This window comes from Leuresthes tenuis, unplaced genomic scaffold (genome assembly GCF_036924035.1).
Source record: "Leuresthes tenuis unplaced genomic scaffold, fLeuTen1.0.hap1 SCAF_19, whole genome shotgun sequence".
Taxonomy (NCBI): Eukaryota; Metazoa; Chordata; class Actinopteri; order Atheriniformes; family Atherinopsidae; genus Leuresthes; species Leuresthes tenuis.
In genome coordinates, this window is record NW_027325373.1 from 7,876,217 (window position 1) to 7,893,325 (window position 17,109).

Genomic DNA, 17,109 nt, shown 5'->3' on the forward strand with positions numbered 1-17,109 from the left:
GAGGGAAGCCAATAGAGCATTTGCCAGTGAGCCACAGACAGACAAAGAGACAGGTCACAAAGGCAGGAGTGTGTAAATGTACCTAGTCACTAACAGTGAGTCTGGAATGTGTGGAATGGATGGTTTACTGAAGCAGAAGGTCACAGGCCTGGTCCCCTGCATGATGATGTGTATTGATTTCATCCTTTGCTGAATCTCAGTGTCAGTGAAATAACGCCAACAAGTGATGACTGCAGTTCATTTGTTGGCATTAAGAATATGTCACCGTTATTAAAAGGTTTTACATTATATGGTCTTTAGCCCCAAGTTTGTTACACGGTCAGTTTCACCACAACTTATTTAACTGTCTAGCAGTTATACAAGTAGTTGTAACAATCCCTGTCACCAACGCAGGGGGCAATTTTGGAATCTGGCCCTGAGCCAAACACTTAATCCAGAACACTTGAGTGAAGTTCCTCCATGAAAAGATGAGTTTGGGGAGAGAATGTGTGTAACAGAGCGTATCAATCTTTAAAGCCGAAGGACCCACAGTGGTTTTTTTCGTGGCATTTCCTTTCTTTCCTTCATAATCTCCAGTTTTTAAAAAAAAAAGCTGACTTCATTTTAATTTCTCCTAAAAAAATCAGTTGTTTTAACCCCACCTGCATGAACTAGCATTTTCAGTCCACATCTATAAACATGTGGAAGGAAAAGTTTCTCCATCTCAATTATTGTTTGTCTCTCTGATATTCAGCTGAAAGAACACTTCACGTACCTTTAAGAATCACTGAAAACTATTAAAGTACAAGGAAATGTTTGTTATGGTTGTGGTCTGTGTCAAAGCAGCAGTATGTGATTTGCTGCCCCCTATTGGTGGTCAACAGCAGAGCGCTGTGCCACTGCAGAGGATTAACTGAACACTGAACTGCTGCAATGCAGACAGTCAGATCTGTGGGTCTGTGTGAGATGTGTGTGTGTTTTAGTGAGAGAGGTTTGAAGAAGACTTAATAGCAGTTATTCAGTGTATGTTACAGACAGCCTCTTCCTGCAGAACCTCATTTAACACACATTGTTTGTTACACAGAAACCGTGGCGGGCAGCAGAGGATGTCAGTGATGGTATACCAAGAGAGCGAGCCCTGAAGAGCGTCAGTTTCCAGGAATCAGTCAGCTTTATCACTGACAGGTCTGCAAACATGGAACTGGAGAGTCAGCAGATCCAACACGACTGCCTCGGCACTAACCAAGCCCACAGTGCTGGTGTGAAAGTAGAGACTCCTGACAGTGAGGTGATGCAGGTATTCTGATGCTTTCTGCCTTTATTTATAAAGGGACCAACATTATACTCCTCATTTTTCACCCATATCATGCTATGCAGTATAGCTGTTCACACTCCAGCAATTTCGAAACCTTCTGTGGTTACAGGAGATCCGTTACCTGGACCAGGTGTTAGATGCGGCCTCAGATGTACCCACCAATGGAAATGCCTCACTGTCAGAGCACATCAAACCAGTCAGCATTGAGGGAACCTCTCCCTCTGTCTGTGTGTCAGCCTCTTCACCAGTCAGTCACCAAACGGTCTTCGTGGAGGGTCAAAAACAGAGCGTCTTTGTCCACCAAGCGGAGTCCCCTGTGAGAACCAACGGGCACGTGCAGGGAGGCGAGCCAGGGCGCGGCACTGCGAAGTTTGAGCTGCGAGCGTTTCAGGAGGAGAGACGTCCAGCGAAACTCTTCACCCCTGGAGAGGAGCAGCAGGTCAGGGTGACGAGGAGACGACCCTCAGAGGAGGTAGATGGTTGTTAGATAACGTGTAAGATGACAGATACACGGTTCAGAGAAACAGCTACTAAACCCTGTCAGTACATGTGCAATGACGGAAAACTAATTACTCAGTTAAACCGACCTAAACTGACATGTAAAATGCATTTAAATACGTTAGTCAGACTGAAATTGTACAAAATCAAGCCTCTCAAAGCTGGTCTAACACAACCAGTTAATTATTTGGTGTCGAATTACCCTTGCCTGTGAACATTTGACTCGAACAGGCACTCCTGCTATTCCTGCTAATCGTTTCCTATCCAGTACACAGAAAAAGAAGAACAACAAAAATAGCCACAGAATATATAAGTTAGAGTAGATGTGTTTTACTTCCTTTATTTCCTACATTTTAAGGAAGTGACAAGATGCTTGAAAGGGTTCCGATTTTTCTAAAGTAGGCAAAATGACACTCATATTTGTCTGGAAATAGTGTCATAATTTCATAAAGATGAATTTTAGAGCGAATAGTACAATTAAAATGCCTATATTTATACTCTTCTTCTCCTGGATGTCTTTCCCATCAGGTTCAGGAGTTGGAGCGTGAACGCCAAGAGCTGATCAAAGACCAGGCAGTCAAAAAGAACCCTGGGATCGCAAAGCGCTGGTGGAACCCTCCCCAGGAGGTAGACCCCCAGTCAGTTTGTCTTTCTCCTGGAACTCTGGTGACTGCCTGACAGATTGATTGATTGGTTATGTGCTTGCTTCATTCTTTCAAGGTCCCCTTGGAAGAGCAGCTGGACGCAGAGCAGCTTGAGTCGCTCAAGAAATACCAGGAGAGGAAACAGCAGCAGCAAACTTACCCTTATACATACACACAGGTAACACATACACACATAAAGAGTCCTCCCCTTTTGAAACAATATAGATTTTAGACTTTTGATGATGCACTTGATCATGTTCTTTAAAGGCGGCATGACCAACTTGGATCATAAAGGAGGTTATGAGGACAATAAAATCTTTTTTCTATGCTTCTCCTTTGTGGCTTAATCGGTTCGTATCTATGTTTCCTGCCACAGGTATCAGATCCTCCCACAATGATGACCTTTGATCCAGAACTAACCAGGAAGGAGGATGTTCTGGAGGAACAGATCAATTTCTCATCTGCTCGGAGGCAGTTTCTGCAAGGCGTGCCTACCAAGAAGGATGTTGCTCCTCAATTCTACTCTGCCAAACCCTTCTCGAAATCTGTGACGAGGGGCAGCACAGGGAGCAGTGACATTCTTCCAGAAACTGGAGAGACTCACGTGACCTGGTGTGATGACGGACCTGCGGGAGAATTTACGTGCGCTCGAGCTGTAATGACAATTCTGCAAGAGGAGGAGGAAGGGAAAGGTCATTTTCATCCATCTTTTCACCCAGAGGAGTCTGACTCAGGATTAGACGAGTTGTCTGTCCGCTCTCAGGACACTACCCTGTTTAGCTTGGATAACGTTTCTGACAGCGGGGCCTCCCTTCCCCCGACCCCACTGCCACTAACCCCTGTGTCCCCGCCCACCCCCCAGCCCACCACCCCAGTCAACGGGCAGACCATTTGCAGTCCAACAGAAGACGAGCTGGAGTACCACGCAGGGGTACTCGTCCAAAATGCCATCCAGTGTGCCCTGGCAGCTGAGAATGGAGGGGACTGGCAGGCACCTGACTTAAACTCTTCACAACTTAGCGCCCCTGTGTCTCCATCCTCCGCCTCTACAAGTAGCCCAGTGCCAGTTTCTTCCTCACCTGCATCTTCTGGTGGAGCTCCCAGTTTCCAGTCACCTGTGTCGTCCAGTCCTGCGCCATCCAACCCATCTCCACAGTCAGACATGCAGCCACTGGTGAGGGTGATTTTCCAAGAGAAGCCATCAGAATCTCAACAGCTCTCCTGTCCAGCTCAACAACAACAACTCCGGGCACCTTCTCCTCCACCTTCTCAGCCCGTCTCGCCACCACAGAGACCCAGAAACGGAGGCCCCAGGATCAAAATCCAATCCTCTTACACCAGAGCGCTTGCCTCCTCAACTCCAGCTCCAGCTCCAGCTCCAGGTCCAGCTCCTGCCACAGCAGGTCCTGTCCCAAGGCCAGCCCCAGTATACCGTCCCCCTTCTCCCCCAAGCCCAGAGAAATCGGAGTTCAGCTACTTCAGTAAATACTCAGAAGCAGCCGAGCTGCGGAGCACAGCAGCCTCGGCGCGTGGTCCTGAGGTGGAGCCGGCCAGCGGCCCGTTCCGCCTGCGCTCCAAGAAGCAGCGAACTTTATCCATGATAGAGGAGGAGATCCGAGCAGCACAGCAGAGAGAGGAAGAGCTGAAGAAGCAGAGGGAGGCGAAGCCTGCTATTGTTGTGCAGCCGAGCAACGCTTCCAGCAACAGTCATGGACATGTGAGGACAGGTGTGAGGCAGACGACCATTTCCCCAGCAGATAAGATGAAGAGCAACAGTCTGCCAGCAAGACTCACACTGACAGCACGGACAGCACCAGGTTAGCTTTTCAGTGGATGCAAAAGTCTGTAAAATCACCGTCTAATAAGACCAGCCATGGCTTTGTTAATTTCCATTGTAAAGTATCAGGGCACTGGGTCAAAGGTACTGCCTCAGTAAACCAGTAAGGTTATTTCTTTGTGGTTTGCAGGAAAGATCGAAAAAGTTCGTCCCGCGCCGCCTGTCTCCCCTTCCCCCTCTGAAGGAGCCCTGTCTGATGCTGGCAGTGAGGACTCCGGAGGATCACGACCCAAAAACTTCATGCAGACGCTTATGGAAGACTATGAAACGCACAAGGTGAAGAGGAAGGAGAAAATGGAGGACAACAGCGTAAGTGCTTCAGCCTTTCAAAAAAGAGGTGTTTCTTCACTGTCACGTTCTCTACAAAAACAACAGTTATCCACAATAGAGAACAAATACAAAACAGTCTGGATCTTAAAGGGTGTGTGCAGCCGTTTACTAGAAATCACAGTTAGGTTGTGATCTTAGAGAGAGAAACCAAACCTGTGGATTTTCCCAGAAACAGGAACTATCTCAGTGAGTGATCACACATCACAAGCATGTTTGACCTCTGTGGCTGATGATGTCTTCATCCATCATATTGGTATGAGCAAATACTGTACAACACCAAAGGGAAATTCCCTGCCTGAAACCGAAAGCAAGTTACAGAGGCTGGGGCTTTCTCTTCTGGCTCATTAGTTATTATTAGGTCTCTCCTTAAAAGCTCTGGACAGTTTATTTAAGTTTTATTAAGCTACGCAGGCTGAAAACAATGACACAAGCTTATTTTTCATATCATGATCCATAATCCACGCAATTCACACAGAACAAAAGATAGAAAATCCAACCATGGATAGATGATATACTCCAAAACAGTTTGGAAAACTGTGCACTCACAGTTTTCATGCTGTGGTGTTGTCTTTAGCAGCTGACTCTGTTGTTGTTTATCCATGATGACATGACACGTGTTGACTTGTTGTACTGTTGCTTCTCTCCTACTGGCCGGTCAGTATGCCCATTTGTTGCTGGCTAACGAGGTAACCACAGAGGTACCTTCTTACACCCCGAAACCTTGACACTCCTTTAACTGCCTGTACTGACAGACCTGGGTCAGACCACGCAGAGAATTCTTAGACAAAGCAACGCATTCCCTTTCTGTATTTGGACCATTACAGCATATGGTTTTAAAGATGCAAGACATTCCACTTTCGAACATATTAAACACCGGAGGAGGATGCTTTGAAAAGACTAGTCAAAGAGTGGACAGTGACAGTCTTTTCGTTGTCTTTTTGGTTTAGCTTAGCTTTCTAATGAAAGCGGTGCCAGAAAACTAAACGGGAATGTGTTATTTATTTGCAAATGTCCTGTTTCAAAGCCTAAACTGGGTAGTTTCTATGAAGGAAACATTTGTTTTATTCTTATTTCTGATCCCAGGTCTGCTTGTTTTGTTTTGTTGTGTTGTGTTGGTTCCGCATGTGCTTGTCCATTCGTTCTTTGTGACCTTTGACCCACCTACACAGCCTTGCCACTTGTATACCAATAGTGTACAGTCTCAGTTATTCACACTTACTCAGGGGTTATTCATCATGATGCTCTGCAGAATTGAAAGTATAGATTTATTTGCTATAAAAACGTCTAATGAATACATATATTTTTGTGTTTACTACTTATTTGATCATTTTCTTATCAAATAGGTGTCAAATAAGTGTCAAAAACCCTTAGTTTGTCATAGCAACCTGGATTAAAGAAATGTCAGATGAGGAGGTTCCTAACAGAACATACGAGCCTTTCATGCATGCGTGTACAGTATTTTATGTATGCTGTCATCGTCATCAACTGGAGGTCACAGTATGAACAGAACCATAAAGTGACCTTAATGCTGCTGCTACACTTAGACTCGCTCCTTCACCCATAGTCCACTTCACCGTCACCCTGCCCTAAAGTTATCCTGGATTTTTTTTTACCGCAAAGTCTTCTCCCTGTGTGCAGATGTGTTTGTGTGTAATATCTGTGTGCTTATCTTGATGTAAGAGGGACTGGATATATTAAAGTTTGCATGAAACTCTCCCTGAAGAGGAGCGAAACAACTTTTGTTGGTATTGTTGAATACTGCAGGGGCGCTTAGTCTTGATAGTTTGTTTGGACTGGTGGGGTTTAAAGTCAATATCAGTGAAAATACCATGCGGGGTGATTTAACCAAGCGCTCCGTCAGTGTTTAACACACACTGCATGTCATGTTACAGTCACTGTGGTGAGTTTTTATTACCACGTTGCCCAAAAACTGGGCAAAGCATGCACTTCTTTACCTATGACGTTGCTCTGACTGGGCTTGAATCTGATGGGTTGCTTTTTTATTTGTCAGGTTTTGGAAGCAACTCGAGTGACCAGGAGGAAAAGCAACATGGCACTGAAATGGGAGGCCGGTATCTACGCCAACGAGGAAGGAAAGGAGGAAGAGGAGGAGGAGGAGGAAGAAGAAGAGGAGGAGGAGGAGGAGGAGGAGGAGTGAACGGCCGAGTGGACAGCAGGAGAAAGAGAAGGATGTGGAGACGGAAAGACAGATTTAAAAATAGGAGGCGAAAGGACTGGAGATAACAGTATTTATTTTTTCTAACAGTATCCTGATGATCACATGATCTCACTGGCTTGAGCCAATGGGGCTTATCGATGAGATGCATCAAGGTTGGGAATTGAAAGTGTAGCAGCGTGTTAAGTGACTCGGTATGTGAGAAATTTATAAGGTATCGAGGTGTCTTTGGAGACTCAAGAGTTAGTGACGCAAAAGACACTTTGTGAGGGTTTTATGGTGGTTTGCGGACGAAGTCCAGACGTTTTAGGATGAGATGTTTTCACAAGGTGGTAGACGCCTGAATTATTTCATAGGATTTTTCATCAATTTGCAGTTTTAGTATTGAAACACGGGCTGAGCTCTGAAGATCAAGTCGCCTGAGATTTACTGATGAGGCTTTTAGCTGTGTGTGCGCTTTGGAATAATCCCCGGTCGTTTCCAAATATTTACGTACGTAAAGACAAGCAGAAGGGTTTTGGAGTGGCCTTTAAAAAACTCAAAGAAAGGCCACCCCTATACCACACGCCATTTTCGAAATTTCAGGATTGTTCTCTCCTTAGATGATGCCGCAGAAAGACTGGAAAGATTTTTCAAGGGAGTGAACCAAAAGGGCACTACTCAGCATCACGCCCCGAATGTTGCTTTTTTTTTAAGTTGTGCACGCTGCAGTGCCACAGTACACCACAGTGCAGGTCTAACACAAGTGTGATGTGTTGGTGGGAGCTTTTATATATTTTTTCAAGCGTCTGCATTTAATCTGAAGTGCCGGCTCGACAGTCAGCGTCCTTGAATTGTTAAACGCTAGTGAGGAATCCTGCAAAACTAGCAACGCTAACTTTGCCTTAGACTGTCAGTAGTTGTTGGTATGTATGATATATTTTATCCTCTCCTATCCTGAATTACTACCGTATCAGTACACCTTAGAGAGAATAAGCAACCACATTAGATAGTTTGTCTATAATCACTATTCTTTAGTCACTTTTTGTCTATAAAATGCAAACAGAAGGAAATATTTGGGGAAATTACGTCCATGTGGAGTAATTAAAGGGCTGGGTCACGGGTTTTATACTCTGAAAAATCACTTATTTTAGCCTTGGTGACTTTGTTGACCTACGCTTTCAGATGTAAGCAGTCGTTTCATGTATTATACAGAGGTAAGACTGTGTATTTGATGTGTGAGCACGTGCCGTGTATCTGCTCCGTACTTTGCGTGCTGAGGATAAAGGTTTGATGAAAATTCACATGAAAAGCTTTTTATAGAGATTTGTTATACTGAAACAGGATGTTGTTATTTCGAAGAAAAAAGTGCGTGTAAGGATTAAAGTGGATTTACACCTCTTTCGTTACCTGAGACAAGCACACGGCGGCAGGAACTGGCTGTCAGTGAAAAAGCCTTTTAAGAGGCTGCAATAAGGCTCAAAGGGGTTGTCTTAACATACTGTAGGTCAGACTGTTTTTACCATATGTATTGTTGATGATGTGATTGTTGTTGGTTTTTTTGCAAAATAGCCTCTTGAAAATCTACAGCGATACAGGCCTCTGTGAGTGTGATGATGCTGCGGTGCAGAAATCAAAGAAGCGTGCGTTTCTCCCTGGGAGCCCAGATGTGGCTGTGGAAGCAGAATTTTTTTTTTTTAACCACTTCATCTGAAAAGTAGCACGCTCCTTGCACTCTTTGTTCTTTTCTAGGTCGCACATCACAGCCTGTGAGATTAATTTCTCTGTTTGAATGTTAGCAGCATGGAGGAAAGTGTTTTTTCCCTGTAAACCAAAGTCCACAGTTCTGACTAGCGTGTCCCGTTCAAGTGTCCTTCCGCAAGACACGGACCTCCGTGCTCACAAGTGCACGTGTTAAAACCCTCGGCTAAAGGCCTGAAATAGTTGAACACACACTGAGGTCAGCTTGCAGAACTTGTGAAAAAAAAGAAAACCAAACAAACTGCAGGACGTGTTCCACTAATCCTTGACTGTATCGACTCTTGTGTTTGTGCTTTGAGTCCAGGACGAGTAATCGATGACACATTATTGGCTGGACAGTCTGGTAATGTGCTCTCTGAAGGAAACAAAGTGCCAGAAATTCAGACCTCTGTGACGTGTTCAATACTCCATCCCCAAAATGAAATAGGACCTAAAAATTTACCAATATTTTATTTTAAAGTAAGGAGGAGAAGGAGTAATAAAAATAATAAAAACACATTTTGGGAGAACTGAAACTTCAGCAGAGCAGTGTTCTTTGTACATAAACTTCATTCGTGACATGCAAAGGCTTCCTTCCAAATTCACTGTGGTTGGCACAGCTCGCTGTAACAGCACAGCATGCTGTAACAGCACAGCGTGGTGTAACAGCACAGCGAGCTGTAACAGCACAGCGAGCTGTAACAGCACAGCGTGGTGTAACAGCACAGCGAGCTGTAACAGCACAGCGTGGTGTAACAGCACAGCGAGCTGTAACAGCACAGCGTGGTGTAACAGCACAGCGTGGTGTAACAGCACAGCGAGCTGTAACAGCACAGCGTGGTGTAACAGCACAGCGAGCTGTAACAGCACAGCGTGGTGTAACAGCACAGCGAGCTGTAACAGCACAGCGAGCTGTAACAGCACAGCGAGCTGTAACAGCACAGCGAGCTGTAACAGCACAGCGAGCTGTAACAGCACAGCGAGCTGTAACAGCACAGCGTGGTGTAACAGCACAGCGAGCTGTAACAGCACAGCGTGCTGTAACAGCACAGCGTGGTGTAACAGCACAGCGTGCTGTAACAGCACAGCGTGGTGTAACAGCACAGCGTGGTGTAACAGCACAGCGGTGTAACAGCACAGCATGGTGTAACAGCACAGCGAGCTGTAACAGCACAGCATGCTGTAACAGCACAGCGTGCTGTAACAGCACAGCGTGGTGTAACAGCACAGCGTGGTGTAACAGCACAGCGTGCTGTAACAGCACAGCGAGCTGTAACAGCACAGCATGCTGTAACAGCACAGCGAGCTGTAACAGCACAGCGTGGTGTAACAGCACAGCGAGCTGTAACAGCACAGCGAGCTGTAACAGCACAGCGTGGTGTAACAGCACAGCGTGGTGTAACAGCACAGCGGTGTAACAGCACAGCGAGCTGTAACAGCACAGCGAGCTGTAACAGCACAGCGTGGTGTAACAGCACAGCGTGGTGTAACAGCACAGCGTGCTGTAACAGCACAGCGTGGTGTAACAGCACAGCGTGGTGTAACAGCACAGCGGTGTAACAGCACAGCATGGTGTAACAGCACAGCGAGCTGTAACAGCACAGCATGCTGTAACAGCACAGCGTGCTGTAACAGCACAGCGTGGTGTAACAGCACAGCGTGCTGTAACAGCACAGCGAGCTGTAACAGCACAGCATGCTGTAACAGCACAGCGAGCTGTAACAGCACAGCGAGCTGTAACAGCACTCTGTAACAACACAGCGAGCTGTAACAGCACTCTGTAACAACACAGCGAGCTGTAACAGCACTCTGTAACAGCACAGCGAGCTGTAACAGCACTCTGTAACAACACAGCGAGCTGTAACAGCACAGCGAGCTGTAACAGCACTCTGTAACAACACAGCGAGCTGTAACAGCACTCTGTAACAGCACAGCGAGCTGTAACAGCACTCTGTAACAACACAGCGAGCTGTAACAGCACTCTGTAACAACACAGCGAGCTGTAACAGCACTCTGTAACAGCACTCTGTAACAACACAGCGAGCTGTAACAGCACTCTGTAACAGCACTCTGTAACAGCACTCTGTAACAGCACAGCGAGCTGTAACAGCACTCTGTAACAGCACTCTGTAACAACACAGCGAGCTGTAACTCGAAGGACACAAAGAGGCCCCACATGCTAACAGACATCATGCACACGCAGCTGAGTCTTTGCATTGTGTGATTTGATATGATTATTATTAATATTATTATGCTTTCGATGTTTGAAGTCATGGTGCAGAGATGATTTTATTTATCATTTACAATGCTGGTAGCTTGTTTTTCGCCCTGCAGAAGCTCCACAGCTCCACTGTGGGACCCACACCATCTGTGTGTGATAAAGCAACCTTATTATATAAAGTATAGCCTCTGTTCCTATGTTAACCACTTGTATGCTCATACTCTGCTTTCTTTTTTTTATTTTATAGCAAATGTAAGGCTCACAGTTGTACTCCTACCATACATATTATGAATATTTTCTCATTAAAAGCAAGACCTGCACGTGTGGGGTGTGCGAGTGGTTCATTTGTGTGTTTCTTTTTCAGTTTTTAAAGTGGCACGCTTTACTTGAATTATTAATTACTTTTCATTTGACAGGCAGTCACTGTTTTATCTAAACATGAGACCCAGAATTTCAATACAGAAACCTACTTGAGATCATAAATACAGCTCTTCCATGCGCTTTCACTTTGGCAACACATAAGCTATTGTTCTTGAACCTATTTATCTGTCGAGGTTAGAGCTGTTTGTCACCGGTGAGCTGCCAGTTTTGAAAGTCCCCTGCGGTTAGTGCAGAGATGAGCTTGCGTTTGTGTCCACTTTTAACACGGTTGGCATGTCAGCAGAAATCAAAGCCAAATCAAGGCCAGCTTCCCCATTAAACCAGGATTACTAGTTTCAAGTTTTATATCAGTGTTTAATGAAGATCTTTTGGCTGTAAAACGTTGGTCAAACAATATTCACTTTCTACAAACAAATCGTCTATTTTAGAATACAGTAAAATAAAAGTCCAGTCATTAGCTGATCAACAAAGATGGAGTTTCTAAATATAGGTCCTTGTTATTAGGGCCTGAGCAGTGAACTGCGAAAAAGTTTTCCTTTTGACCATAGTATTTGGGTTGGCAAAGTCATGCATTTTGCAATATGCTAGCAATTACTCTTCTAGTAGCATATCATATACCATATTTCATAGACATACAACACATTTTATTAAAAATATAAAAAACATGGAATGAAAAAAAGTGGACACATATATGTGTATCAAGCATTACCCTCAAAAATTCAGTTGTCCACATTAACAAATTTACATCACTTCTATAGATAACATTCACAACAAATGATGACTTGATTGTTTATGTTGACAAAACAATGGAATACCTTATGTTCATTTTAAAGAATAAATGGTTTGGATGGACTATATATTTATAAAACTAAGTATAAGTCACAAAGGTCATTGTTTATTAAAGCAGTGTAATGTATATTAAGACACAATAACTTATTTATTGTGTCAGTCATACATCGAATTAATTTTCCAGCATTTAGAGGTGGGTTTCCCATTATTTGTGTTTGATTAAGAAGTAACCTATGAATCTTACTCATCAATTACAAGATCCTGTTTAGTGTTACACTTTGTTATTGCTACCACTTGCTTATTCAAACAACATTATGTCACAGTTTATGTTCATGTCACAGTTTATGTTGTAATAGTCTTGTTTTCAGGTTATGTTCTTGTCACGTTTCTCCCCTGTCACTTCACTCATGTCACCTGTGTCATTGTTCACAGCTGCACCTCATTCACTAATCACTCCCTCCACAGCATTTAGTCTCCTGGTTTCCTTTCATTCATTGCAGAATCCTCACTAACCCTTCATGCCACAGCCATTGAGAGTCTGGTTATGCCTCATAGGCTTGATTTCATAGCGTGTTTATTGGTTTCCATAGTTTAAGTATTTTTGAGATCCGGTTCTGCCGCGCCTTTTGTTTTGCCTTGCTCCCTGTTTTTTGTGGTTTTGAAATAAACCCTTTTTTTTAACTGAAAGAACTGCATCTGGGTCCTACCTTCCACCAGTCGTGACACATTAGGTGGATAGAATATGACATGAAACATTAAGTGCATGATTGATAACATAGCTGCACATACACACGTTTTTGTTGGAAAAACATAGCAGTGAAATAAGTACAGCTTCATGGAAGCTGTAATATGTTTGTGTAACTTCAACAATTACATCATCTGTGTCTTTCACATAGACATGATCAATCAATGTACCTTTTTCAGTTGTACCTACTTGCACATGTTGAGTGTAGCCATGCTGCTCCAGTAACTTTTGAATGGAAGATGAAATCAAGATATCCTCATTAAACTCTCCCATGATCAGTTTTCTGCCAGCATGCTTGTCAAGGTGAAAAATGACCTGCAATAACTTCTGTCGAAACAGGTCAATCTTATAGGAGTTTGGCCTGTACAAAAGTGCAGCACACAGATTTACATGTTGTACTTCAAAATACAGACATTCAATGTTGCATTTTTCTGGAAGTAAGACCTGCACATCAATGTTGTCTGAAAAGTAGATACCTACTCAATCCCTTTGTTCTTTCAGCACTGCTAACATTGGGTCAGAGTCATAACAGTTTCCTCGTGGATTGTGGAGGAAAACGTGTCCTGGAAGTTGTGGTTCTTCTTTTGTGCCTAAATCAAACCATGTCTCTGTTTTTATATGGGTTTTATGTGCTTGAAAATTTAAAATGTGTGCGTATAACGTATAAGTCCACATTTGTCTGACCAGTCAAGATCATCAACACGTTGTTTTACGCTCCAGTCTTAGAATAGAATTAAGCATTTCAGACCATCTCAAATCTGCTGAGCTGAAAGATGCAAAGAAAGTTGGGATTGACAGTTGTCTTATCATGGCAAATAAATCTTTCTGTACAGACATCCAGTATGGTGGTGTTCCATGAATTCCGCGTAAGAATTTGAAGACTTCGTCGTTGCAAAATATTTTACTTAATGATTCAGAGTTCAGAAACATGTCGGGTGATGCTTTTTTTTCAAAGAGGATTCGCCACCTTTGCGTAACGCCAGAGATACACTTCTGACATGTATTGTGCGTAAAAAATTTAAAAAAAAATAAAATAAAAAATAAAGTCTGTGTTCCGTCCAAAGCGTCCATCAGAAGGCCACTTTGGTCTTTAATATAAGGTTAATTCTTCTTCTGTTCGTTTGTCACCATCATTGTCATCATCACTGTCACCAGCTTCTTTCTGGTTAATGTTTTATTCCTCCTCGTCATCAGCCCCATTTAGTGTATTCACCATCCGTTATTCCAGGCCACATCACTGTACCACTTATTGTTTGCCATTAAATACCTTAACACATTTCTGACACGATCAGTGCGCACGTACATGTACTCATGACCTTTTAAACGTCAATTTGCATTTGAGTTTGACTCTTATCATTTTATCATCACATTCATTTCTTGGAAGTAAATTTGTTACATCTGTGGTAGTGACTGGAACAGAGACATGGACCATAACAAGCTCTCTGTCGACCTCGAAGTAAACACATCAGCTTCATAAATGGAACATGACGTGCAATGAGATGTTGCTCCAAGGAATTGAGACATTTCAGTTCTGCTGACATGTCATCCAAGTGCATGTTGTTGTCTCTTCTGGAAGTTTTCCTGCAAGTATTTTGCGGTGACATGTATAGCAAATCCATAATTTACTTGATGGAGTATCAGACATAGGACATCCGTGCTGACAGTTAATATCACAGACATGTAAATATTGCAAAGTTATGCATCGTTTTGCCAGTTCAGAGACTGCAGGTTGTTTGTTTTCATAGGATTGTCTCTTACACTCGACAACCTGTTTTCTGAAGAGTAAACGGTGACAGACGCAGCATACATACTCTGGACCACGGCTGACCTCTTTACGAAAATGAGCGATAGCAGAATTGATGTCTTCCTGTTTCTTTTTCCACCTTGCATATCTTGCACAGCCTTGGTTACAGCCTTCGAACATATCTATTTCATCTTCCTCCTCAAACTGCCCACCACGTTTACACTGGGCATTTTCAGCTTGCACCTTCTGCCTTTGTTCATGTAACATTGGCTCTGATCCTTCGGCTTGGTTGGAACTTGTATCTTCACAGGCCACTTTTATTGCCATAACTGTATGATTGGACTCGACATCCAATTCCACATTACCAGCACAAGTCGGTTTCCATGCAATGGCTGCCACATCAATGGCAGCACCACCCAGGTGCTCTGACACAAACATGCACACTGCAGAGTTTGTGAGTGTTAGTAACAGGTCTTTCTCATTTTGGCACATACTATTTTTTCCACTCTACAGCACTCTGAAAGTTTCTCGTTTTTGCAACATGTTACACTTCTTGCAACGATGTCCTTCACTCTTTTCATTAAATTGTGATTGCCTCCCATGACATATAATGCAGTAATGTCTTGCAACCACATCTGACCCAAGAACACGCCCATAAATTTTGGGTACATCCGATGCCTCATCACATGCTTCCAATGTGTTAGGTTCCCCCGACGTCCTCAATCTCTTACTTCAGTGGAACCAGTGCTAGTTATTGTGGTTTTGTCCCCAAATCTTCTTGTGGTGAGATTTATTATGTGATAGGACCTGGCCTCCTTGACCATACCAATCTTTTCCTCCCACAAGGTCAACTTTGTCTGGCCACTCTTGTCACACACACAAAATTGCTTCAACTCTTGTGGTCCACCAACCAAATTCACCATGCGACTCACCGCTCCACCAGGCAAAATCTTCACACGCGCTGACGGTACCTGTTCCAAACCAAACAGGTGAAAATTAGTATTTAAATCCAATCACAACATACACACTCCTACATCTTGCAAATAGTATCAACTATCCTATCATAAATGTAACCCTCTGCAAACATTATCAATCATTTCTTTCTATCCCTAAGGCTTAACTTTACATATGTGCAATTTCATCAGAACATTATATTTCAGTACAACATATGTTTGTTTACAAAAATTAAAATCTCTGACTGTAAAAATATTCCAATAGGACTATATTTCAGGTCATATTACATTGAAAATGTCTCCACTGACATAATCATACACTGACTACCTTAGGGATGCAGACTCCAAATCAACATTATACCTTTGTAACATTTTTGTAACATTTTTTTGACATAAGTTTTTTCAAAGGCATGAATTTTACTAAAGTGCTTAATACCTGGATTACAATTGCAGTGACATCTTCCACTATCATGATAATTTAACTCCATCATTACTTTAAATAGATAACTTGCCATTAAAAAAAAACACTAACAACATTTATTAAGGCCTTATACATTTTAACACCAATCTAGTATATTGCCAAATGTTTCCAGCACATTTTTGGTTAGGAAATCTAATGCCCTTTGCTGGACAGTGACCTCAGCCTACACTGACATTATGCTTCAGATCAAATGCGCCCCCACTTACTTGCTGCTTGGAACTAAGTGCCAAGATCTTTGCCACTGTCATGGGATGAAATACACAAAATGTCGTACCTATCTGGATGACTGTTACCTACACAAACGCAAACAAATTTTATTTCCTGAAATTCCTCACCACAACACATATCTAATCCACAATCAAATCATAAAAAAATACTTACTGTTAGTTCTCTTCACTTTTGTGAGTTTGACCGGCTTCTTGGCAATAACAGCTTGTTCAAATTGCCGGCGTTTTTCTGGCGTAAATCCAACCACCCGGTGATATTCTTCTCTGCAACTTTGCAAGGTTGCATCAAAGCACAGCGCATTCTTCTTGGACACTTTGACCGGAGACAGACCTACTATGCAAGTACCCAGATACAGATGCTTCCTCTTCCATCTTAGTCCTTTTTGCGGGGCTTGCCATGTTTTCTAAAATTGTCCTCTCCACAACTGTCCTGTTATTTAAAAAAAAAAAACACACAACTTCACCGATAAATATGCTTGTCTTAAAAATGCAGCATAAACAAGAATTCACATATATTAACTGTTTAAACATCCACGCCAAATAAACAACAAAAATATTATGCTTACCTCATAAAAAACTGCTGAAAAATACTTCTTCAAATGTCGCCAACTTCACGAAACAAATGCAGTACACTTTTTGCTACACTGAAGCTGGGGTTCACGCTAGGTTCCAAAAGCTATGAGCCCACACCTGGATATTGATCACTGTTATATGCACTTAGGTAGAGAGGCGTGACCTCGCCACAGGAAGTACAGCCCATGAAGTCTGGAGGGATTTCAGTAGATGAAACACATCACACATCTAAGTCAATAACATTTACATGTTAATGCAGACTTTTTTCTTTACCCCGCTCCCGCTGAATTTCTGACCATTACCACCCGCAACATGTGTGTTACACTCCCGCCCGCAGCCGCAAAACCTTGAGAATTTATGCCCGCAGTCATAGACATGCATTGATTTTGTGTCTTCTCCCGTCCCGCAGGAGAAAACACGTCATTTTATAGGCTATTAATAAAGATATTCACGGACAATTGATAAACTAATCCAAATATCACACTTGCCTTGCTTTG

The 17,109-nt window shown here is 43.0% G+C and overlaps 2 protein-coding genes across 5 annotated transcripts in view; one reads left to right on the plus strand and one right to left on the minus strand.

Annotated features, from left to right (window-relative positions):
• palm2akap2 (PALM2 and AKAP2 fusion) overlaps window positions 1–9,240 on the plus strand; it is a 77,517-nt gene extending 68,277 nt beyond the window's left edge. Inside the window, exons 10-17 of one of the 3 annotated variants that reach the window (XM_072371290.1) lie at window positions 1,064–1,276; window positions 1,404–1,766; window positions 2,321–2,419; window positions 2,513–2,614; window positions 2,813–4,253; window positions 4,404–4,582; window positions 5,263–5,301; window positions 6,615–9,240. In XM_072371290.1, coding sequence (XP_072227391.1) covers window positions 1,064–1,276; window positions 1,404–1,766; window positions 2,321–2,419; window positions 2,513–2,614; window positions 2,813–4,253; window positions 4,404–4,582; window positions 5,263–5,301; window positions 6,615–6,761 — 2,583 coding nt within the window. In that variant the 3' untranslated portion in view covers window positions 6,762–9,240. The remainder of the gene's footprint in view (window positions 1–1,063; window positions 1,277–1,403; window positions 1,767–2,320; window positions 2,420–2,512; window positions 2,615–2,812; window positions 4,254–4,403; window positions 4,583–5,262; window positions 5,302–6,614) is intronic. The other 2 variants (XM_072371291.1, XM_072371292.1) reach the window with 2 other exon arrangements.
• snx30 (sorting nexin family member 30) overlaps window positions 1–17,109 on the minus strand; it is a 360,763-nt gene that overhangs the window by 321,830 nt on the left and 21,824 nt on the right. The window lies entirely within an intron of this gene.